Source organism: Brassica rapa, chromosome A09 (assembly GCF_000309985.2).
Source record: "Brassica rapa cultivar Chiifu-401-42 chromosome A09, CAAS_Brap_v3.01, whole genome shotgun sequence".
Classification (NCBI taxonomy): domain Eukaryota; kingdom Viridiplantae; phylum Streptophyta; class Magnoliopsida; order Brassicales; family Brassicaceae; genus Brassica; species Brassica rapa.
Genome location: NC_024803.2, coordinates 14,981,343 through 15,008,597, shown reverse-complemented (window position 1 = coordinate 15,008,597; position 27,255 = coordinate 14,981,343). Strand labels below are relative to the sequence as shown.

At 26.9% G+C, this 27,255-nt stretch overlaps 1 protein-coding gene across 1 annotated transcript; it reads right to left on the bottom strand.

The window, feature by feature from the left end:
• Window positions 1–2,462: 2,462 nt before the first annotated feature.
• On the bottom strand, window positions 2,463–17,387 carry LOC103839535 (ethylene-responsive transcription factor 5). Its single transcript, XM_033280964.1, has one exon. It carries the CDS (start codon window positions 3,671–3,673, stop codon window positions 2,672–2,674), a length of 1,002 nt encoding a protein of 333 aa, XP_033136855.1. The 5' UTR covers window positions 3,674–17,387; the 3' UTR covers window positions 2,463–2,671.
• Window positions 17,388–27,255: the final 9,868 nt, after the last annotated feature.

Genomic DNA, 27,255 nt, shown 5'->3' with positions numbered 1-27,255 from the left:
AAGACTGCTGCCATTGCAAAAACACCACTGACTTCATCCCAATATTTGTCGAACTTCTCTTTCATCGGTGGCACCATGTATCTGACAATCTCATCTTCGCTTTCCTCATTTCTCCGAAGCCAATCATGGATCATCCAAACCTGATAGAAATACAAGTTTGCAGTCGGGTAATTCGAACCAGACATCAAGCTTGTGATCACAGCAAAAGGACCCAAAAAATCGCAAATATTGGCTGCTCTAGTCCATTCCTCAGCTGTGGGCGCCGTTTTATAACCCTTCTTATCAAATGTCTCCAACTTAACAAATGCTTTACGGTACTTGATGGCTCTTATTATATATTGTAAGAGTTTTAAATATAATTTATTTTCATTATTAAAATCAACTTCAATATAAATATATTTATAAAAGATAAGAAATATTACTATGTAAGATACAGATTTCTCAATACACAAAATCACAAGAATATTATATGTTAAATATTTAAATTTAGCCGATTTTTTTTTCAAAAAAATACAAAAATGTGATTTTTAACCGTATTGTCCAAAAAAACAGGTATCGAACCAGCACCAAATTAAACTCGAAACTTTATCGAGTTTTTAATACGTTATCAGAATCAAATTGAGAGCTAAACTAATTAATCTGAAACCAAACCTAAATTTACAAATAATCTAACGGTCCCTATATTTTTAATTCAAAAAAAAAAAGAAAATCACAACTGAAACCGAAAACCATAAAAAATAACAAATTACAGTCGAACTGAAAATTGAGCGCACGGGCCTAAAATATTAGTGGATAAATAGATGGATTAATAAATTTTTCAACGAAAAATATCTCGCGCTTTCAAAGCGCGGATCAAAATCTAGTTGAATAATTAAAATGACAGTAACTATTACTTATATAATTAAATAGGTGAGAACATATAAATAAATTTGATTAATCTAAAAAAAAAATTTCTATTTGATATTTTATATAATTAAATTTAAATGATAGTAACATATATATAGCATAATTTAATATTTATTAAATGCTTATTTTTGCTCATATTTTTTTATCATTTGTATGTGTTATAGCAAAAGAATTAAATTACTGATAACAAATTTCACTGTGAGATTAATAGATTAAGAGATTTATAATATTTTTAAAAAATTAAGTTGTCAATAATTTTCAAAATTTTTATCAAAAACAAATTGTTCACAGTAAATTTCAAAATTAAGATATTTATATCTTTTTATATGGTCATATAATTTAATTTAAAATGATATATATATATATATATATATATATATTTATTTTACTTTTTATACTTATTAAATGAGACTTTCAACTTATATGATTTTTTTAATTATTTGTACCAAGTCATAACAAAAATTTTAAACCATGGATCACAAAATTTGAATGTGAAATTTTTAAAAATTTTAGTAATTTATAATCGCTTTTAAAAATTCAAAATATAACATACAAAGAAAAATTTTAATTTTTATTATATGGTCATTATGGTTTTTTAATTTATTTTAATAGTTTAAATTTAAAAAAATATAATATAAGACACCCTTATTTTTATCAAATCTTTATTATTCAAAATCATTAATTGTCATATATACTTTAGCCACATTAGGAAATTCCGTAATTTTATTTAAAAAAATAATGAAGCACATTAATAATATATTTATGGTTAGTTTTGATAAAATGCTTATTATATATTTAGATGGACCAACATATTTCTCTAAGAATTCTAAGAATTCTAAGAATCATTATATTGATGACACATGACTACAAAAAATGTTGTAATGCTTCTCAAATAATATATAGGGGATATTAAAACAATAAAAATGACACTTAGATATCTAAACAAATGTCTTAGATGTTATAGGATTCGCCGAAATGCCTGTAAATGTTTTATAAGATACTTATACTTCTTTTATTTTTTTATTTATAAAAATTAAAAATTATATGACGAAAAATAATAAGTAGAGAATGATAATCTTGTATTGTTAAAGTTGTAAATAAAATAAAATAAAAATATTGTATTCATAAAACTAGATAAATAAATTTTTTAAGTTATGTGTTGTAACAAAGTTATTTATTGACAAAAAAAAAAGCAGATCAACATCACCAAATGTTGTCGGGTGAGATCTGCATGCAGATCTCCTGCTTTTTTCACAAAAAGACAAAAAATATTGAACTGCATATAGATCTTCCGCTTGAAGTGCTTTTGTAAACAAAAAATGGTGAATGGTGAATGTAGTGCAGAAAAACTACATGTGCAGAAGATCTGCACTTGTCCCGCTCCTCCATTCGGACAACACGTATAGGTCCATGCACGTGCGACTGCGAGGTTGACCAGCTTATATAATCCCGAGAGAAACTGAATCGACCCATCAAATTAAATTTGTTCGGACAGAATCATGGTCATGCATTAATTGTGTCTACAACTCTTATGTATCCTGGTCAATGGCATTAAATGATAGTGTTGAATTATTCTGATTTCTTCTAGGATGAAATAACACACAAACCGATTCTCCGGTCTTCATTAAATAAAATAACGTAGTAGTATGAAAAAAATGAACAACTAGAAATAAGTCAAAAATATAAACACATGTATGCCTTTTTAATCTCATGCACCAACGTGTACCATCCACATCAGCATATACACCGCCGACACTAGAAAAAATCAAACAACGGTCAACTCCGAATAATTAAACGATGGACGAGGAGATAACGGCGATAGAAGCGGAAAGTTCAGAAACCCCGTTAAGTCCCAGTCGTATAACTCCGTCAAGTCTGACTTTACCAACGGAAAAGTCTCCTTGCCGTCAACGTTCTGCTCCGTCTTCAACACTTTCTCCACCACAGTCACGTCCTCTAGTTCGTCGTCTCTCTTTCGTTTCTTCTCGCCGTCAGCGTCGGAGCGTGTCTTCCACTTCCCGACTTCGAGAGGGAAATTCAAAATGGCCTTGGATCCTCGAAGTCTAAACGCTGCTTGGTCGTAAGCTCTAGCGGCTTCAATCGCGGTATCGAACGTCCCGAGCCAAATGCGAGATCCGCGTTTATTCGGGTCTCGGATCTCCGCCGCGAATTTCCCCCACGGTCTTTGTCTCACTCCTCTGTAATGCTTCTTCTCTTCCGCGATTGCTTGTTTCGGTTTAGTAACTTCCGGTTGGGGATCAAATTGAATCCATTCGGTTTTGGTTGGTACGGAGATCTTCAACGAAGGCGGGTTTCGGTTAGATTGAGTTTTAATCTCCGGTTCGAATTGATTTCCGGTTTGATAAGATGGTTTAAAATCGAAATCAGAAACAGAAACCTCCGAGTCGAATTCAAATGGACTCGAAATCAATCTCGGCGTAGATAGATCGATGATTTCAGGTTTATTCTCGAACTCAGAGAATTCAATTGGAGCTGCTGGTGATCCGAAGATCGTAGGAGAAGAATCGGAGCTAGATTCCGTTGCAGCTGATTCGTGTATCATCCATCGATCTGTAGCCACCGGAGAGAGCTCGTCAAGTAGATGCTTCTCGATGAACCTAAGTGCAGAAGCTTCGCTAGGATTGGCCATTGATTTTTTTTTAAAAAATAAATATTCAAATCTTAGGTTAAGATTAAAATCTTGAGACCAAAGGAAAAGAGAGAAGGAAGAGGAAGATGATTTGAGTAGAGAAGAGAGTGGAAACATGTATATATACTATTCACGAGTACCACTTGGGGTTTACCATTTCTTTGTCTTCAAGTAGACTTTTTCAATTTATGCTTCTTATTAAATTTTAAATAAATCAAACGAGAAGGGCCATGGGAACCATCCTTTATTACGGTATATATATAATTTACTACTAGGTGTTGTGTCTGTACATGTAGACATAATATTCTTACGAATAATTATTAGTTTAAACTTTAAATCAAGCTAGTATTATTATTTATCTCTTTAAACAAATTAAATCAAACATCAAATTATTTAATTTGATAAAGAATTTTATTAAAACATTCAAATATTAAAAATATTTTAGAAAATATCTTTATATAAAAAAATTTACTTAATTATATAATAATATATATATATATATATATTTATTAAGGATAACAATAATATTAACTAATCTAATTTTTAATGTGAGAGCTTAGATGTAAAAAATCACTTTGCAAATAATAATATAGATAACGAGAGGTAAGGCGTAAAAGAGAACACCACTTGATGGCGTGTTTCGTGGACTTTGGCCGTTGGATTAGATTATTCATCTAGTCGACATTGTGGTTCTCCTGTTTTGAACTGGCTACATGTTCCTATACGATTTACGCATTACGAACCATTTTGTTCATGTTCATATCACTTGATATTTTGGTAACGCATTCACACATCGATGTTCATGTGTGTCAATTCGATTTTTACCAAACCGGAGTTGCAGTGCCGTCCCATAGTTGAGAGTCGCCTAAAGCAAAAAAAAAAAAAAAATTTGTGTGGTCTTTTACATAAGATACTAATGGTAAATAGTACCACAAACAATACAAAAGGCTAAAAAGAATAATAAATAAGGTTTTTCATCTAATAATAAATATGGTTAAGATAGAAAGTATGCTGGAAAAGATAAAAATGGAAAAATGGAATAAAGATATGATAACTAAAAATCAAACAAATAATCATTTGTCCAAAAGATTATATGAAATGTGGCTTCATTTTTACCATATAAAATGTGGCCTCAAGCAAATGCTTCACCTGCCTTATGGCAAGGACGGACCTGCGGAGTTGGCTGTGGAAAGAAACCCGTATCGTTCGTTATGGCGTATATAACTTTATATTATTTTTAGCAAAAAAAAAAAACTTTATATTGCTTCCAGAAGTTTTTCTTCTTCTTTTTTGGCTAAAATGCTTCCAGAAGTTGCAATCAATTTCTTAAGACTTTCTCGACAATCCGGTCCACACTATGTTGAATTTCTGTCGAACAATCATATCAGTAGTTATTCAATTTCAAAATATTTAAACTTTTTAATTTAAAATTGATTTCAAATCATTTGTGGTGGATTTTTATGAACAAATGACTGAAATCAAAATCCAAGGTATACTGCAGAGATTTTCTAATTCATCAACTAAAAACTATGTTTAAATTTAAAATTTTAATTGATTACAAAACTTGACAATAGATTTTAAATCACTGATTGAATAACACCATAAAGTTTTGAAAATGAAGTTAATGATATACTCTTTATTTTGCATGGGAGTTCATAGGATTAGCCTCACATCTATTGATCATTCCTCCATAATCCTAAACTATCCATTATAATTAATCATGCATAATATTGCACTATCACCAAATTTCATTTGAGCTAATCTTAATCTTCTATCTTCCATAGTCTGCTGTACTCACTCTAGATGTAATGTTAATTGCAAACTTACTCGGTTAACAAATAAATAAATTCATGCACATCAATTTCACACAATGTTAATTGTTACTCCATCCGTTTTTTAATATAAGTCTTTTTTAAGTTGTACACATAGATTAAGAAATTTATTATTTTTTTATATTTTTTAAACAAAAACATCATTAATTATTTAATTAACCACAAATTAATCAATAATATAATAGAAGGTATATTATCATTGGTCATATAACATTAAGTGTTAAAAAAATTTACATAGTAAACCGAAAACATCCTATAATTTGGAATATAAAAATTTCTCTAAATTGACTTATATTAAAGAAAAAATGATTGCCGACTACATGAAATATTGGCCATCACATGACTAACCATGCAAACTAAATAAATGTATACTTAGCTACACGGAATATATATTATGCATGACAACATCCCTCAATTTTATGATGCTATGTAGTTAACATCACGAGTTTAATTTTATATCAAAAAAATGATGTGTATGTCAGAGACCGTTTACATCTCTCGTTACATCAATTAAAATGTGACGTAACCTGACAGTAATTTACCTAAATTAGATTTTGATTCGTATTTTAAAAGCGTAAAGATATTTTAACAAAATCTAATTTACAAAATGAATATATTTTATAAATTTTGATAAGTAGTGTTTTAACATTTTTATTTTAGTGTTTTGAAAACAATATAATTATATTATTTTATTTATATTAAATATAAAAATTATAAGATATTTTTAATTCTTTTAATCTGTTTTGGTATGAATTTTTAATCAAATTTCTGTAATTCATTTGATTAATTGTGTGATATATACTTATTTTATAAAACAATTTACTATAAAACTTCTTTGATGTCAATTTATTGACGCTAACATTTTATTTTTTTAATATGAAATTATTAATTTAGTGAATTATTTTATATATTTTTTCATAAACAAAAATTTCATTCATTTAAATTTAATAAACCTTTCATATTAGATTCTTATTCTTTGATTATTTTTATTCTTAAAAGTATATAATATATAATTATATATGCAAAATTATGTTTGGTTTAAGTTGACATCAAATAAGTTTTATACAAATAAAATGTTAAGAGTTAGTAAATTGACAACAAATAAGTTTTATAATTAAAAAAATATCAAACAATTATATATCACACAATTAATCAAATGAATTACAATTTTTTTAGTAAAAGTTCATAATAAAACAGATTAAAATAATTAAAAAAAAACAAAACAGATTAAATAAAAATAATAGGATTATATAGTTTTAAAAGACACGAAAACAAAAATGTCAAAACATTACTTATTAAAAGTTCATAACAAAACAAATTATATAAATAAAAATAATACAATTATATAGTTTTAAAGTACACTAAAATAAAAATGTTAAAACACTACTTATAAAAATATGTTAAAACATATTGATTTTGTAAATTAGATGTTGTTAAAAATATTCTTACTCTTTTAAAATGTGGGTCAAAATCTTATTTTAGTTAAATTATAGTCGGATCGATCATATTTTAATTATTGAAACAAGATATTTAAACGATCTCTAATATCCACATCAGTTTTTGGATAAATAAAATTAAACTCGTGATGTTAACTACATAACATCATAAGGTTGAAGGATGTTGTCATGCATAAAATATAGTTCGTATGGCTAGATATACATTAGCTTAGTGCATGGTTAGCCATGTGGTGGCCAATATTTCATGTAGCTAACAATCATTTTTCCTATATTAAAAAAACAGAAGGAGTATCAATCAAGAACAACATCAACCGGCTAATTCGTATCAAAATAACTTGTTTTGTAACAAATAATATATTCTCATATACGCGTATATGTACATTAGCGAACATTGTAATATCAAACTATAAGAATTTTCGTGGTAAACGCTATCAAATATAACCTTGTGATACTGGAAAGTACTATTCTATTAAAACCAGTGAAGTACAAAATAATATTTGTTTATTTTTAAGTGATTTTTTACAGATTTTCATTCATTTTTTAACTAATTATAATCACTTTATTTATTGTTTATTTAATTAATTCAACATAATTTATTACAAAGTATAAAAAAAAATTTACATATTTTTAAGTACTTTATCACATTTCTCTTTTTTCACATTTCTTAACTACTTTATTAATTGTATTTACTCTAGTAATTTGACATCATTTATTTTGTTTTAACCATAATAATTTTAAGGTTTGAATGAAATTAATTCATTTGTAACAAGAATTCAAATCAGTTAACAAAGAATTTTTTATATGTTTATAGAATCAGTTAGATATGGACATCTATGTACTCATTCAAGTATGAATCATCTTTTTAGGTATCGAATTTTTTGAGTTTTAAAATTAAATTCTATTCAAATATTATAAATTTTTGTACGGAATTCGAGTCCGATCTTAGATAGGTTTGTAGAAGTCTAAAAATATTCAAATATTCTACGTGTTTAAAAAGATCATTAAACAATTTATAAAAGAAAAAGTAAAAATCAAACTCAAGTTAAATCATTATTTTCCAACCAAACTAATACAGGTTATGATTAAATTTATGCATGGAGGGTGTAATAAGCAGGTCAAGACTGACAGAGTCAAGTCAAGTGAAGTCAATGCATGCGGCCTTTTATTTGTGGATAATACAAATTTAGTACTATGATATTGACTGGATCTGCGTCATCGCCTCAACTGCTTCAATCAATTTTTTTTGTCTCTTATATGCATACTTTTATACAACCACGTGAAAGAATTTACACGGTGCACTAATTAGGCTGAAGAATGAATCAACGAGTCTCTAGAAAGCCATGTTTTTACCGGGAAAACTACCCAGCCATGATTTCTCAATAACTCAATGATTAGAAACATTAATCTAATCATTCTCTTTTCTCTTTTTTGAAAAAACGACACGGCAATTACTTTTTGGTAGTTTTAGACCAAAAAAATAACTTTTTGGTAGAGTTATTCAATAATGTATTTTAATAAAGTTTAATATCTAAACACAATTCACTGTTATTCGAACGATTGATTATGAATTATATTTTTAAATTAGTGTTATTCAATGATTGATTTAAATCTTTTTTTTTTGGTAGGGTGCAGGAGACACTACTACTCTTTATTTAGAACAAAAACAAAAGTTACAGACAAACTTGTCGAGGTCTAGAAACCCCCTGAATATCCTCTAACGAGATAGCACCAACACTATCAGGCACAACCTCAAAAACATGCAAACCCAATGATAAAGAAGAAGCATAGTTAGCTAATCTATCTGCTAGACGATTAGCCTCCCTATACACATGCGACATCTTGACTAACCAGTCTCTTGATATGAAGCCATAGCACAAACGTAATAGGAATGACAAGGGATGAGAGTCATTGTTCCCTGTCTGAAGAACGCCCACCACACTCTCTGAGTCCACTTCCAGCTCTAACTGATGATATCCCTGGTCCCATGCTATACATAGACCGTAATATACTCCCCACAATTCTGCCAAAGGTGCTTAACAGATTCCAATATTAAAAGCAAAACCTCCCTGCCACACACCATACTCATCTCGCATAACACCCCCTGCAGTAGCAAGACCTGGATTACCTTTTGATGCTCCATCTGTATTTAATTTTATCCATCCATGCGCTGGTCTCCGCCATGATATCTGCATCCCCACACGTTCCCTAACTTGACTGCAATCACTAAGTTTGTCATGCGCTGCTAGCACTTCACGAGCTTTTTCTTTAAGAAACTTCACTCTGTCTCGAAACTTTCCTTCATCTCCAAAAACATAACCACATCTCCATTTCCAACACCACCAAGACGTTAGAGCAAAAGTCGTTGGCCATAGATTTTCAAGCTCTGCTTCTCTCTTTGCAAGGTTCTCGAAAAGCCATGCTAAGAGTGGAAGCTGAAAGAAACGTTGTTGCCATTTTTTAAAAATCTATTGTTATTCAACTTAATTTTTTTTTAAATTCTTTATATTTTGGTGGGCTAGTAGTACCCGGTTGCTAACCACGTAGTGGTGGGCTAGTGGTACCCGGTTGAGTTAAGCGTCAAGCCGTTTAGCTGCGCGTCTCTAGGTTCGACTCGCTCCTAAACCCTATGTGGCAACGGAGTGCTTTACGCCATTAAAAGATATTAGCGCAGGCTGGCTTCGGGTCAGGGGTGACTACGGGTTGCGGACAGCTCCTTGAGAATGGCTACGGGCTACAGAACATCCCTATTAAAAAAAAATTATATATATATATATATATATATATATATTTATATATATATATATATTTATATATATATATATATATATATATTTATATATATATTTTTTGGATTGATTTCAAATCATATTTCATGGAGTCTCATGAATAAATGTTTGAACTCAAAATCTAACATATAGTGCAAAGATTTTAGAATCCATCAATTTAAACTATTTTAAAATTTTAAAATCTGATAAATTACAAAACATTAATATTGATTTTAAATCACTAATTGCAAATAACATGTATAAATGAATACCAATAACTAGGGGCATACGTTACGAGAACAGGTTCCCTCTATAATTTAGTTTTCTTTAAGTGCTCATCTTAAAATTAGCTCAAGTTCATCAAAGTGGCCCCGACTAGTTCAAGATTTAGACTGTAACTGGATCAACAAAATTTGGATTTGGAATACGTGGAATGGATGTCTCCAAAAAAATAAGGCCATACCCCCTACTAAATGTCTTCTAGATCCACCTGTGCCAATAACATGCCGTGAATTTTCAGCTCAAAATAATTTGACAGTAAAATAATTAAAGTTTGTGTATTTTATACATTGATCTAGGTTCATTTTTACTTTGACTATGGAATTATAGGTATACATACATAACGGATAGTTTTGATTATTTCATCTCGAACCGAGTAATAGTTGAATGAGTTAATTTATTAAACTTTATATTGTGAAAAAAAAACAAATTTCTTAATAGACTTAATTAAGATAATCAATACAATACTAAAAGGGGAATAAGAGCTCCTCTCATGCTGTCCACATCAGCAAATAAAATCAACCAATGAGAGACTTCTAAACTGACAAGTCAATTAAAAAAAAACACATCACCAAATCACTCTTCGCTCGAACCTTTTCAACGCCACGCCGATTCCAATATTTCTTTGGTCTTCTTCCGGTTTGTCTGCCTTTGCCAAAACAACTCTTTCACCAGTTACAAATTATTTATTCCTTAATCTTTTCAGCTTTCCTCCTCTCCTTACTCACTATATGAGACGTAGGTAGATTCACGAAAGATTCTTCTCACTAGAACCAGCAGATCTCTTCATCGCCTCTGGAGAAAACGAGTAGTTAGTACTGGCGTTTGGTTTTGGTTCCATCACTTTACCTCTGTATACAGTTTTCTGTAAAAATATTTACTCCTTCATATTTGGTAAGTCACACAATGCCTTGCTCCTGTACGTACAAAGCATCACTTAACCTCTGTACAGTTTTCTTTGAAAAGCGTTCGTGGGAGTTGTATGTGATCTCTTTTTGTTTGTCTTTTATCATATTGTGAGATTGTTAGGAACGAAGAAGACGAAGCCGTTGAAAGAATTGAGGGAGATGGAGGAGTTCGAGTTCCATAACTGGTGGAGCTTACGGTTGAGAATTCTATGATTACGGTTAATGTTTCCCACTTTTGATTCATGATTTCACTTCCTCTGTTTCAGATCGTTGGTTTTGTTTTTGAAAGCTCTTGATCTGGTGTTTAGATTGTTGGAGGTGTAAAAGGAGGAGAATGAGCTTTACAGGAGAGGATTCGCCATCTGGTTTGTCAGGTTTTGTAATTCTCAATCTTAGTTTTGATAAATAAAACAATCCAAACCGAGTTTGAGCAGTTCAATTTCAGTTTGTTTGCTTTGTTTCTCTTATAAAAGCTGTGGTCTTTTGTAGAGTTTGTTATACTTATAGCTTTAAAGTTTTTGGTCTCTAATTTCAAAATTTGCATTTATACAACTATTGACCTCTAAACGCATCAGAACCATACCATTTGTTTCTTTTCCCTTCCTTCTACCCTTACGTTATCTATTTTTACGTGTTTCAGGGACCAACTGAAAATGGGAAATTGATGCTCAATATATATATCTGCATAGCGCAAGAACGAGCAAGCCCGGCTTCATCTGGTCATCACTTTGTCTTCCAATGCTATGATCATTTCCAAGGTATAACCTTTGCTTCAATCTGAGAGTCGACGCCATCACATGTAGCATTACATGAGTCATCCCTGGTATCGTCCCGTTATCTAGAAAAGTTACTTTGTTTAATTTAAACTGATTTGTGTGATTTTGTAGTTAATTTTTTTTTCTTATCCTTATAGCTCACACTTTGGTATGTTGACGAGTTTATCTTCCGTGAATTCTTTTATTGATTCTTTCAATGGTGTTTGTATGTTATTCTTTACGTTCGTCCCCTGCAGCTAATGATGGCTTTGACTGTTCACTTAGTGAACTGAAGCAAAAGAATAAGCCAGTGAGTATTTTATCATTGTGCCTATTTGACTCTGGTGTTTTCATGATTATGTGCCTCACATTGTTTTTGTTTTTTTGGATAGGTTGAACCAAGCTCATTGAATAAGTCTCGCTGCTGCAGAAGATTTGGATGGTATTCTTAAATTATTGTCTTTGCTAATTAATTGTTCCTTACGGTAAACATCTTACATAGAGAATACATTGCAGAGCATGCTAATGAAGATTAAATTATTTGGCAGCAGCAATGTCACCCCTGTGAGGGAAGTTAAATATATGACGGTGGAGTAGATGGTTTTTTTTGCATTAAACCATCGGTTATTTGATGATGTTCTCTCATTATCAAAAACCTGTTAGCAGATTGATTTTTGATGTGATGTCTATTTGCAGCTTCTTAGTAGAGTCTTTAACATTCTCCATGAAAAAAAATCCAGAGCTTGCTGGAGATAGGTGCTGTACAGTTATCAGGCCTCCTTAAGTTCTTTGCAGGGGACAAAAAGAAGAGTATGTTTGCCAACTTTATGGACCTCTTCAAAAAGTATGAACAAATCTCTTTTATCTTCCTCTTCAAGCTTGATCGACCGTAAGTATTCATGCATATTGCCTAGGGGGCTTTAAGATTGTATGGCATTTCTGTCTATCTCTGCTAAACAAAAAAAATTCAGGATGACTCATAAACCAGGCCATGTAATGAATTTCTTGCATGATGGGCGGCAACTGTTGGTTGTTAAGGGAAGATATGCAGCCAAGAATTCCGAAGAGATCTTGCTGCCATATCAGCAAGTAACTTTCTCTTTTTGTCACTTCCTATCAAGTTTTGAAATTTGAATTTGCATAAACGAATACCAGGTTGGAGTTCTTTGTGAAACCTTGCATGTGGTTTTCTTAAATGAGTACGTCATTTGCTTTGGTAGCGAGAGCCAGTACACGATTCTATAGAAGGAGAACAATCACTTCTTTGTCAGCTGCGGGTAGGTTTCATTCATTACTTTGTCATGCATGCCTTTGTTTCTTCCTTTCAGCGCAACTAAGTAATCATGAATTGCTTCCAGATCCTAAAGGACTGTTTCTTAACTCGTGGGCAGCGAGATGGTTTAAAACTTTAAGTTCATTGACAAAAACGCATAAGAAATATACAATTTATGTATAGAAATATTATATTCTAGAGATTACAATAAGTAAAAACTGTATTACATCGCCCTGCATAAGATGTAAGAGCGGTGAGCGGAGTAGAGGAAAACAAAATAATAGACATATATATCAGAGACCTCTCCTTTCATGTTTATACTACGGCAACATATATATATATATATATAAATTTCAACTACATCCAAATCATCTACATCATAAATTTTATAGCTAAACTTATATAGTTACAGTCCAATCAGTTATCTGTATTCTCTGTAGAACCTCAACTCTTCAGTAATTAATCAACTCAGATAACCACAAAATAAAAAGTTGATTATTTATGTGAGACCAACAAATGCCTTTGAAGTCATATAGAGAAACAATTTGAAATTATATATGAGCATAAAAAATTGGTTGCTAATATGACTGACCTATCAATAAAAAAAATATTTTGAATAATTTCTTAATATATTAAAATGGGTCTCTAATGTTCTGGTTTATTCGTTTACAAACCATAACAACACAAGTTTTTACTCCTCACTCACGTAACAAACCTGGGAGTTATAGAACCGAACACAATAGCATATTAAGCAAAACATTGCAATAAAACGATGTTCAAATCAGTTTTGAGAATTTAAAATCAAATTATAAATTTTAATCCTTTTTCGTTAAAACAGTTTAATGTACATATTATTTCCAAATGAAATGAAAAATGAAAAAATTCTTTAGTTAATAATTATAAGAAGAAAAAAAATACAATCTTAAATAAAAGAGAAATAGTAAAACAGTTTATGCATAGTGTGGACAAAAAACTACTAAATTTAACTGGTGATATCTCATACTTTCAGGTAACAACCTAGAGAATTTTTTTTTTCTAATCTCATTTCAAGTTTAAATGTTCATTCTTAAGAAAGAACTCTCTACCTTGATGTGGTAACACAAACATGCATACTGAAAATAATCATCTTTGTAATATAAAGCTGTTGCTAAACTATTTTGTCAAAATAATCTTATAGATTGATAAAATATCAAATTTTAATATTATTAATTTATAAATTTTTATTTTATTCGTGTGACCATGTTTAATTTATCCTTTTTTTAATTTATCCTTATCCTTATTTTAATATGTCCTTACAAAATATTAGTAACATAAATACCCATAACGCCTTACTAAAAACATCATGATAGACATTAAAACATCCTCACAGGCTAGGATTTTTAACCGGACCAAACTTGCCGAACAAAAAAGTTTGGTTTTTGGTTCGGAAGTTCGGTTGGTAACAATAAAATTTTCAGTTTCGATTTGGTTCGGTTCGCTAACAAATTTGTTTGGTTAAAAAAATATCAATCTTAACTGAAATTCCAAACATAACTAACCAAACTAACCAAAATCCTAATCAAAACAACCAAGTGACCGGAATAACCAAATCAAACCAAACTAGCCGAAACCCAAACCAAAATAACCGAACTAACATAAATTAACTGATTTTTTTAAGTTTATTCAATATAAACTGAAAATTTAACCAAACTAACCGCAAAACCGAAAACTCCGGTAAAAGTTTTTGAAACCTAACTACCCAAGAACCAAACCAATTTTTTCTTACGGTTCAATTCAGCGAAATTTTGTCAAGCCAAACTACCTGAAAACAAAACTACCTGAAAGATCATTTCATCCCACAACAGTCAACCAAAAGAAGTTGATGCTCCATATAAATTTTTTATATTTTTATTGACAATAATAATTTATATTTAATTATATTTTGATGTGAAATAATATTGTTTAAAAAATTATCTTATTTTCAAATTTTATTTATATATATATTTAATTTTTGAATACAAAAATAATTTTGCGATATTATTAAATAAAAAGGATAAATTATTTTTAAATTTTTTATATTTAACTTTAAATGTGTTAGCAAAAACTTCATATGAAAGCATTGGACATATAGCATTTGGAAAACATTTTCATTTTCTAAAACTATTATAAATGTTTTCCTAATTATTGTTGACTGGATAATAAATGGCATAATATTATGCTAATGTTCTGCAAATCAAAATCTTAATATTAAGATGAACACTTTTTAGATTTTTCAGGTTAGTGTCATACTAAATATGATTTTAAAAGTTACAATTTTCCGGCATTTTTCTTATGAATTTTTTATGTCTCTCTAAATAAAATCACAAACCTCTCAGATCAATATGTATGATTTATTTCTTACTCTCTCTTGATATATTCCAAAATTCTAACTCTAATTTTCTTCCTAATTTTTGTGCAAATATTCAATCTATTTAAAAAAGTGTTGTAAATTTAGATGAAAACGAAAACCTTAACAAAACATTAATTAGAAGACAATGAGATATTTACCTACTTTCACAGCTCAAACTTTGTAGATTCCTTAGGATAAAATTATCAAATAATATCATATATTATACTAAATTTAAAAAGAAAATTATATAACCACATTATCTGCGCGTAGCGCAGAAAAAGACCTAGTAAATTTAAAATTTCTATATGCTGTATCTTGATTGTCTTGTGTGAATATATGCTTATCATTTCTCAATAACGTTTCAGATTATTTTTATGTCATGTTTAAAAAAATATTGAGCTATATAATTAAAAAATAATAATATCTCTCTTTATATATGCTTAATTTTATTTGAATAGACTTTTATATAGGACTATAATTGCAAAATAAATGTTAAGTTCTAATATATACAATTATTTTAAAAATAAAATAAAATTGGAGTCATGTTCAATCGCTTTACTTGCAGGCCATGTAACTTATACTCCATATGTTTCATTTTAAGTATCACTTTGGGTTTGTGCACACAGATTAAGAAAACAATTAATTTTGTATATTTTTTATACAAAAATACAATTACATATACACCTAATCATATTTCAACCAGTAGAAAAATAAATTGTTAAATAAAATTAATAAATTTTGCATTAAAAGTCGAAAATGACACTTATTTTGTAACAAAAAATTTTCTCTACAACGATACTTAATATGAAACGGAGGGAATATATATTAGCGTATATTATTTTCCTCTTTCATATGTAAAATTTATCGCAGAAGACCTCTAAAGTTCTACTTGCTCGGTTGCATTTGCTTCTAAGTTGTTTGTATCTTCTTTTCTTTTGGTAAAATTGTATCCCTTTTTTGTCACTGAAGTTGTTTGTTTCTTTAAAAATGAATTCCCAACGTTTTGCATTTCAAACAAGTTTTCTTTTACTTATAAACGCAAAGATAACTATGTCTTTATGCTACTTAGCTTCTGATTAGAAGTTTCTGAAAGAAGTACGTAATCCAATGGGTTTCTGGCTATCGCTTTACATATATATGCTTTTAGTTTATATACTTTTACATGAGGTTACAGATGATCAATGTAAATTTTTACTTTGGCGTATAGCAATTAGCCATTTATTATGAGCTTAATCTAAGAATAGTAAAGATAGTATGGAGATGTGAAACATGAAAAAACTGTAGCCCTGAGATCTTTGAAAGAAGCTAATAATGAAATGTGCTGTCTAAAATCTTTTTGGCGAATAATCTCGAACAATTTCTCGTTGCGCGTTAAAAGGACAAAAAGAATTTGCTTAAGCAAGATTTTCTCTGGTCAATTCCGGATTATACTAATATGGTTCATGAAATGAATTTCAATCGGTCAATGTGACAACTACTCAGCACTATAAAATGGTTAACTGAAATTTAATAATTTCAGGTCTTATCAAAAGAAGCTAATCATTCATTCATTCATTCATTCAATTCATCTGTGGAGAGAATCTTTGAATTCCCTCATCTAAAGCCGACAAAAAAAAAACAAGAATTATTATCGACTTCCGTTGAAGAAAAACTCAAACATTGCGGTGGGTTGTTTGCACGTATAGATTTTTTGAGTTTAATACTAGTAGAAGAAATGTTTGAAAAGTCAGCGGTCATCAAAATCAAAGATTTGGTCCACTTCAAAGTTCTGAATTGCTGACGGGTCATATTACTCCCCTCCTTCGATCTGTCCTCGCATTATATTATTCTACTAGTAAGTACCTTTTGCTTTTTATCCTTTCCAACATTTTCTTCTTTTATAAACATACTACTGGATCGTGATCCTCACAACCGTCGCAGATGTTTGATTCAGTTCTATAAACATTAAAATCTTTGTCACATCATTAATAGTGAATATTCTTGATAGTAATCATATTTTTAATGTTTATGTGACTTTTACAAATACAATAGTTTTATTTTACATGTTTGGTTATACAAACTCAAATCTACAATATTTCTCTAAAAAAAATGAAAACTTTCCAAAAATAACAATTTTTAATAAAATTATTTAAAAATATAACCTATTGATGAAAAACTCTGAAAGAATACTCATCTATCCACAAATATTCTTTTTGTCCTAATTTCTAAATCACAAACCCAAATCTATAATATTTCTCTAAAAAATAAAATCTTTCCAAAAATAACAGTTTTTAAGAAATTTATTTAAAAATAAAACATATGGATGAAAAATTCTTAAAGATTATTCATCTGTCCACAAATAGGCTAGTTATCTTAATTTTAAATCACAAACTCAAATATACAATATTTATCTATAAAATGAAAACTTTCCAAAAATAGTAGTTTTTAAGAAAATTATTTAAAAATTCATTACATTGGTGAAAATTTCTTAAATTACACTCAACTATCCACAAATATTCTTGTTATCTTAATTTTTAAACCACAAACTCAAATCTACAATATTTCTCTAAAAAAATGAAAGCTTTACAAAAATAGCAGTTTTTAAGAAAATTATTTTAAAATACAACCTATTGATGAAAAACTCCGAAAGAATACTCATCTATCCACAAATATTCTTGTTGTCCTAATTTCTAAATCACAAACCCAAATCTATAATATTTCTCTAAAAAATGAAAACTTTCCAAAAATAGCTATTTTTAAGAAAATTATTTAAAAATACAACCTATTGATGAAAAATTCCGAAAAAATACTCATCTACCCACAAATATTCTTGTTGTCCTAATTTCTAAATCACAAAACCCAAATCTATAATATTTCTCTAAAAAATGAAAACTTTCCAAAAATAGATATTTTTAAGAAAATTATTTAAAAATACAACCTATTGATGAAAAACTCCGAAAGAGTACTGATCTATCCACAAATATTCTTGTTGTCCTAATTTCTAAATCACAAACCCAAATCTATAATATTTCTCTAAAAACTAAAAACTTTCCAAAAATAGCAGTTTTTAAGAAAATTATTTAAAAATACAACATATTGATAAAAAATCTTAGAGAGTATTCATCTATCCACAAATATTCTTGTTGTCCTAATTTCTAAATCACAAACCCAAATCTATAATATTTCTCTAAAAACTAAAAACTTTCCAAAAATAGCAGTTTTTAAGAAAATTATTTAAAAATACAACATATTGATAAAAAATCTTAGAGAGTATTCATATGTCCACAAATAGTCTAGTTGATGAAAATTTCTAAAAGAATACTAAATTATCCACAAATATTCTTGTTATCTTAATTTTTAAACCACAAACTCAAATCTACAATATTTCTCTAAAAAAATGAAAACTTTCCAAAAATAGCAGTTTTTAAGAAAATTATTTAAAAATATAACCTACTGATGAAATCTCCGAAAGAATACTCATCTATCCACAAATATTCTTTTTGTCCTAATTTATAAATCACAAACCCAAATCTATCATAATTCTCTAAAAATGAAAACTTTCCAAAAATACCAGTTTTTAAGAAAATTATTTAAAAATAAAAAATATTGATGAAAAACTCTGACAGAATACTCATCTATCTACAAATATTTTTGTTGTCCTAATTTCTAAAGCACAAACCCAAATCTATAATATTTCTCTAAAAAATGAAAACTTTCTAAAAATAGCAGTTTTTAAGAAAATTATTTAAAAATACAACATATTGATGAAAATTTCTTAAAGATTATTCATATGTCCACAAATAGTCTAGTTGTCCTAATTTTTAAATCACAAACCATAATCTACTATATTTATCTATAAAATGAAAACGTTCCAGTAATAACAGTTTTTAAGAAAATTATTTAAAAATACAAACACATTGATAAAAATTTGTTAAATAATACTCATCTATCCACAAATAATCTAGTTATCGTAATTTTTAAATCACAAACCATAATCTACAATATTTATCAATAAAATGAAAACGTTCCAGTAATAACAGTTTTTAAAAAAATTATTTAAAAATACAACACATTGATGAAAATATCTTAAATAATACTCATCTATCCACAAATATTCTTGTTGTCCTAATATTAAAATCTTAAACCCAAATCTACAATATTTCTCTTAAAAATGAACACTTTCCAAAATAAAAGTTTTTAAGAAAATTATTTAAAATACAACTTGTTGATGAAAATTTCTAAAAGAATACTCAATTATCCACAAATATTCTTGTTGTCCTAATTTTTAAATCACAAACCCAAATCTACAATATTTCTCTAAAAAATAAAAACTTTCCAAAAATAGCAGTTTTTAAAACAATTATTAGAAATACAACATATTGATGAAAATTTCTTAAAAAGTATTTATTTGTCCACAAATAGTCTAGTTATCCTAATTTTTAAATCACAAACCCTAATCTACAATATGTATCTATAAAATGAAAACTTTCCAATAATAGCAGTTTTTAAAAAAATTATTTAAAAATACAACACATTGATGAAAATTTCTTAAATAATACTCATTTATCCACAAATATTCTTGTTATCCTAATTTTAAAATCACAAACCCAAATCTACAATATTTCTTTTAAAAATGAATACTTTCCAAAATAATAGTTTTGAAGAAAATTATTTAAAATAAAACTTGCTGATGAAAATTTCTAAAAGAATACTCAATTATCCACAAATATTCTTGTTATCTTATTTTTTAAACCACAAACTTACAATATTCTCTAAAAAAATGAAAACTTTCCAAAAATAGTAGTTCTTAAGAAAATTATTTAAAAATATAACCTACAGATGAAAAACTCCGAAAGAATACTCATCTATCTACAAATATTATTGTTGTCCTAATTTCTAAATCACAAACCCAAATCTATAATATTTCTCTAAAAAATGAAAACTTTCTAAAAATAGCAGTTTTTAAGAAAATTATTTAAAAATACAACATATTGATGAAAAATTCTTAAAAAGTATTCATTTGTCCATAAATAGTCTAGTTATCCTAATTTTTAAATCACAAACCCTAATCTACAATATTTATCTATAAAATGAAAACTTTCCAGTAATAGCAGTTCTTAAGAAAATTATTTAAAAATAAACACATTGATGAAAATTTCTTAAATAATACTCAATTATCCACAAATATTCTTGTTATCCTAATTTTAAAATCACAAACCCAAATCTACAATATTTCTCTTAAAAATGAATACTTTCCAAAATAAAAGTTTTGAAGAAAATTATTTAAAATAAAACTTGCTGATGAAAATTTATAAAAGAATACTCAGTTTTCCACAAATATTCTTGTTATCTTAATTTTTAAACCACAAACTCAAATCTACAATATTTCTCTAAAAAAATGAAAACTTTTCAAAAATAGTAGTTTTTAAGAAAATTATTTAAAACTATAACCTACTGATGAAAAACTCCGAAAGAATACTCATCTATCCACAAATATTTTTGTTGTCCTAATTTCTAAATCACAAACCCAAATCTATCATATTTCTCTAAAAATGAAAACTTTCCAAAAATAACGGTTTTTAAGAAAATTATTTAAAAATACAAACTATTGATGAAAAACTCTGAAAGAATACTCATATATCCACAAATATTCTTGTTGTCCTAATTTTTAAATCACAAACCCTAATCTACAATATGTATCTATAAAATGAAAACTTTCCAATAATAGCAATTTTTAAAAAAATTATTTAAAAATACAACACATTGATGAAAATTTCTTAAATAATACTCATTTATCCACAAATATTCTTGTTATCCTAATTTTAAAATCACAAACCCAAATCTACAATATTTCTTTTAAAAATGAATACTTTCCAAAATAAAAGTTTTGAAGAAAATTATTTAAAATAAAACTTGCTGATGAAAATTTCTAAAAGAATACTCAATTATCCACAAATATTCTTGTTATCTTAATTTTTAAACCACAAACTTACAATATTCTCTAAAAAAAATGAAAACTTTCCAAAAATAGTAGTTCTTAAGAAAATTATTTAAAAATATAACCTACTGATGAAAAACTCCGAAAGAATACTCATCTATCTACAAATATTCTTGTTGTCCTGATTTCTAAATCAAAAACCCAAATCTATAATATTTCTCTAAAAAATAAAAACTTTCTAAAAATAGCAGTTTTTAAGAAAATTATTTAAAAATACAAACTATTGATGAAAAATTCTTAAAAAGTATTCATTTGTCCATAAATAGTCTAGTTATCCTAATTTTTAAATCACAAACCCTAATCTACAATATTTATCTATAAAATGAAAACTTACCAGTAATAGCAGTTTTTAAGAAAATTATTTAAAAATAAACACATTGATGAAAATTTCTTAAATAATACTCAATTATCCACAAAAATTCTTGTTATCCTAATTTTAAATTCACAAACCCAAATCTACAATATTTCTCTTAAAAATGAATACTTTCCAAAATAAAAGTTTTGAAGAAAATTATTTAAAATAAAACTTGCTGATGAAAATTTCTAAAAGAATACTCAATTATCCACAAATATTATTGTTATCTTAATTTTTAAACCACAAACTCAAATCTACAATATTTCTCTAAAAAAATGAAAACTTTTCAAAAATAGCAGTTTTTAAGAAAATTATTTAAAAATATAACCTACTGATGAAAAACTCCGAAAGAATACTCATTTATCCACAAATATTTTTGTTGTCCTAATTTCTAAATCACAAACCCCAAATCTATCATATTTCTCTAAAAATGAAAACTTTCCAAAAATAACGGTTTTTAAGAAAATTATTTAAAAATACAAACTATTGATGAAAAACTCCGAAAGAATACTCATATATCCACAAATATTCTTGTTGTCCTAATTTCTAAATCACAAACCCAAATCTATAATATTTCTCTAAAAAATGAAAACTTTCTAAAAATAGCAGTTTTTAAGAAAATTATTTAAAAATACAACATATTGATGAAAAATTCTTAAAGATTATTCATATGTCTACAAATAGTCTAGTTGTCCTAATTTTTAAATCACAAACCCAAATCTACAATATTTCACTAAAAAATGAAAACTTTCCAAAAGTAGCAGTTTTTAAGGAAATTATTTAAAAATACAACATATTGATGAAAATTTCTTAAAAAGTATTCATTTGTCCACAAATAGTCTAGTTATCCTAATTTTTAAATCACAAACCATAATCTACAATATTTATCCATAAAATGAAAACTTTTCATTAATAGCAGTTTTTAAAAAAATTATTTAAAAATACAACAAATTGATGAAAATTTCTTAAATAATACTCATTTATCCACAAATATTCTTGTTATCCTAATTTTAAAATCACAAACTCAAATCTACAATATTTCTCTTAAAAATGAAAACTTTCCAAAATAAAAGTTTTTAAAAAAATTATTTAAAATAAAACTTGCTGATAAAAATTTCTAAAAGAATACTTTATTATCCACAAATATTCTTGTTATCTTAATTTTTAAACCACAAACGTACAATATTTCTCTAAAAAAATAAAAACTTTCCAAAAATAGTAGTTCTTAAGAAAATTATTTAAAAATATAACTTATTGATGAAAAACTCCGAAAGAATACTCATCTATCCACAAATATTTTTGTTGTCCTAATTTCTAAATCACAAACCCAAATCTATCATATTTCTCTAAAAATGAAAACTTACCAAAAATAACAGTTTTTAAGAAAATTATTTAAAAATACAAACTATTGATGAAAAACTCCGAAAGAATACTCATATATCCACAAATATTCTTGTTGTCCTAATTTCTGAATCACAAACCCAAATCTATAATATTTCTCTAAAAAATGAAAACTTTCTAAAAATAGCAGTTTTTAAGAAAATTATTTAAAAATACAACATATTGATGAAAAATTCTTAAAGATTATTCATATGTCTACAAATAGTCTAGTTGTCCTAATTTTTAAATAACAAACCCAAATCTACAATATTTCTCTACAAAATGAAAACTTTCCAAAAATTGCAGTTTTTAAGGAAATTATTATAAAATACAACATATTGATGAAATTTTTTTAAAAAGTATTCATTTGTCCAAAAATAGTCTAGTTATCCTAATTTTTAAATCACAAACCCTAATCTACAATATTTATCTATAAAATGAAAACTTTCCAGTAATAGCAGTTTTTAAAAAAATTAATTAAAAATATAACACATTGATGAAAATTTCTTAAATAATACTCATTTATCCACAAATATTCCTGATACCCTAATTTTAAAATCACAAACCCAAATCTACAATATTTCTCTTAAAAATGAAAACTTTCCAAAATAAAAGTTTTTAAGAAAATTATTTAAAATAAAACTTGCTGATGAAAATTTCTAAAAGAATACTCATTTATCCACAAATATTCTTGTTATCTTAATTTTTAAACCACAAACTTACAATATTCTCTAAAAAAATGAAAACTTTCCAAAAATAGTAGTTCTTAAGAAAATTATTTAAAAATATAACCTACAGATGAAAAACTCCGAAATAATACTCATCTATCCACAAATATTCTTGTTGTCCTAATTTCTAAATCACAAACCCAAATCTATAATATTTCTCTAAAAAATGAAAACTTTCTAAAAAGAGCAGTTTTTAAGAAAATTATTTAAAAATACAACATATTGATGAAAAATTCTTAAAAAGTATTCATTTGTCCACAGATAGTCTAGTTATCCTAATTTTTAAATCACAAAATCTAATTTACAATATTTATCTATAAAATGAAAACTTTCCAGTAATAGCAGTTTTTAAGAAAATTATTTAAAAATACAACAAATTGATGAAAATTTCTTAAATAATACTCAATTATCCACAAATATTCTTGTCATCCTAATTTTAAAATCACAAACCCAAATCTACAATATTTCTCTTAAAAATGAAAACTTTCCAAAATAAAAGTTTTTAAGAAAATTATTTAAAATAAAACTTGCTGATGAAAATTTCTAAAAGAATACTCAATTATCCACAAATATTCTTGTTATCTTAATTTTTAAACCACAAACTTACAATATTCTCTAAAAAAATGAAAACTTTCCAAAAATAGTAGTTCTTAAGAAAATTATTTTAAAATATAACCTACTGATGAAAAACTCCGAAAGAATACTCATCTATCCACAAATATTCTTGTTGTCCTAATTTATAAATCACAAACCCAAATCTATAATATTTCTCTAAAAAATGAAAACTTTCTAAAAAGAGCAGTTTTTAAGAAAATTATTTAAAAATATAACATATTGATGAAAAATTCTCAAAAAGTATTCATTTGTCCACAGATAGTCTAGTTATTCTAATTTTTAAATCACAAAATCTAATCTACAATATTTATCTATAAAATGAAAACTTTCCAGTAATAGCATTTTTTAAGAAAATTATTTAAAAATACAACAAATTGATGAAAATTTCTTAAATAATACTCAATTATCCACAAATATTCTTGTTATCCTAATTTTAAAATCACAAACTCAAATCTACAATATTTCTCTTAAAAATGAAAACTTTCCAAAATAAAAATTTTGAAGAAAATTATTTAAAATACAAGTTGCTGATGAAAATTTCTAAAAGAATACTCAATTATCCACAAATATTCTTGTTATCTTAATTTTTAAACCACAAACTCAAATCTACAATATTTCTCTAAAAAAATGAAAACTTTCCAAAAATAGCAGTTTTTAAGAAAATTATTTAAAAATATAACCTACTGATGAAAAACACCGAAAGAATACTCATCTATCCACAAATATTTTTGTTGTCCTAATTTCTAAATCACAAACCCAAATCTATCATATTTCTCTAAAAATGAAAACTTTTTAAAATTGCAGTTTTTAAGAAAATTATTTTAAAATACAAACTATTGATGAAAAATTCCGAAAGAATACTCATATATCCAGAAATATTCTTGTTGTCCTAATTTCTAAATCACAAACCCAAATCTATAATATTTCTCTAAAAATGAAAACTTTCTAAAAATAGCAGTTTTTAAGATTTTTTTTAAAAAATACAACATATTGATGAAAAATTCTTAAAGATTATTCATCTGTCCACAAATAGTCTAGTTGTCCTAATTTTTAAATCACAAACCCAAATCTACAATATTTTTCTCCAAAAAATGAAAATTTTCCAAAAATAGCAGTTTTTAGGAATATTATTTAAAAATACAACATATTGATGAAAAATTCTTAAAGAGTATTCATCTGTCCACAAATAGTCTAGTTATCCTAATTTTTAAATCACAAACCCAAATCTACAATATTTCTCCAAAAAATGAAAACTTTCCAAAAATAACAGTTTTTATGAAAATTATTTAAAAATACAACATATTGATGAAATTTTTTTAAAGAGTATTCATCTTTGAAGATCTTTTTTGCAGAAAATCCTATAAAATTTAATCATAATTTTTTTAGATTAGTATAAATTTTCATGAATTTGTATATCCAAAAGAAGATTCATTAAAGAGACAAAATTGCTTTATAGATATATAAATAATAAGTTTGACAAAAAAAGATATACAAATAATAAAATAATAAAATAATAAAAATTATTTTTTTATAATTTCGAATTATATGTTTTCAAATTCGAAATTTTTATAATTTTAATTTCAAAATCTTTTTCAAATTTTCTTTTTGAAATTTGAAAATGCTATTTTAAACTATTTTATTTTAATTTTTTTTATTTTTTTAATTTTTTAACATTTATAAATAAATATTTATATATATACACTAGGGTCGGTCCGTCCTACGGGCGGGATATTAGTTAATTTGATATTCACTAAATGCTCGAGTTGAAATTTGTTTTAAGATTCAAGAATTTGGTTATCTGTTATGTGTTACTTATTAGTATGCGGTGGTATAGTTGTTTTTCGATTATTCTTGCTTTGGTATGGTATCAAATTAATTAATTGTCCAACTCATAATTATAGATGTACAAATGTGGATTTGTGATATAGTTTGATGACAATAATGTTCTTTTTTTTTAATTCTTATTTATAGTGGAGTGTGCATGTGTCAGAAAGAGGCCTATATCAACTTTTATGTTTTTGCGTATGGATTTTAAATATATATTATTTTGTATAATGCATACTTGCTCTACAATATTTGCTTGTAGACTAAAAAAACTGTTTTCTATATTTTTAAAAGAGAAAATATTTAGTCTAGAATATAACATGGACATATGTATTGACTATATATAGAAGTTGGGTGTTATTTTAAAATGACATATGTATAGAGGTTTTTCAACCATTACTTCACTGGCACAAAATATTTATAACTGCAAATACCTTCTTTTAAAAGCAAAACTAATAAAAGCGTGTACAACAAATGTATTTTAATATATATTATATGCATCAAGTTATAAAGGTTGGAAACATTTCAAAACTGTTTGGAGAAAAGTTTTTAACTTTACGATCTTCATCTTGACGTCAGTTCAGTACCGGCCCTGGCCACAAGCAGAAGAAGCATGGGCTTCCAGCTAACACGATAATAAGTATTTTCGCGGCCACATATTTATAAAAAGTGACTTTAACCTAGTGGTCCTAAGAAATATTACCAGTGCTGGAGGTGCTGGGTTCAATTACTCCTAACAGCTTTTTGTTTTATTTTGGCCTCAAATATAAAATGGGACACGTGTCACTCCCATAACGAACGACTTGATGACGTGGCATCACAGGAGGGAGGCGAACATATTTTTATATATATAGATATTCAAAAATGATAAAACAATATAAATATAATTATATATTCAAAAATGTAAAAGATATAAAATATAATAAATTATAGTTTTGGATATATAATCTGGATTTAAGGTGCAATAGATATTTGTAAAAATTATCACATGGATTTTGAAAATCACATGGATACATATGATATTTTGAAAGTTGAGTCTTATAAGTAAAAATAAAAAAAATTCATTTCTCAATAGCACTAGATTTAGTTAAAATTTGAGAATCAATAATAACTAAATTTTTTGAATAACAATAAATTTGAATGGATTTTGAAATTTTTTAAACCAATAACAATGGATTATATT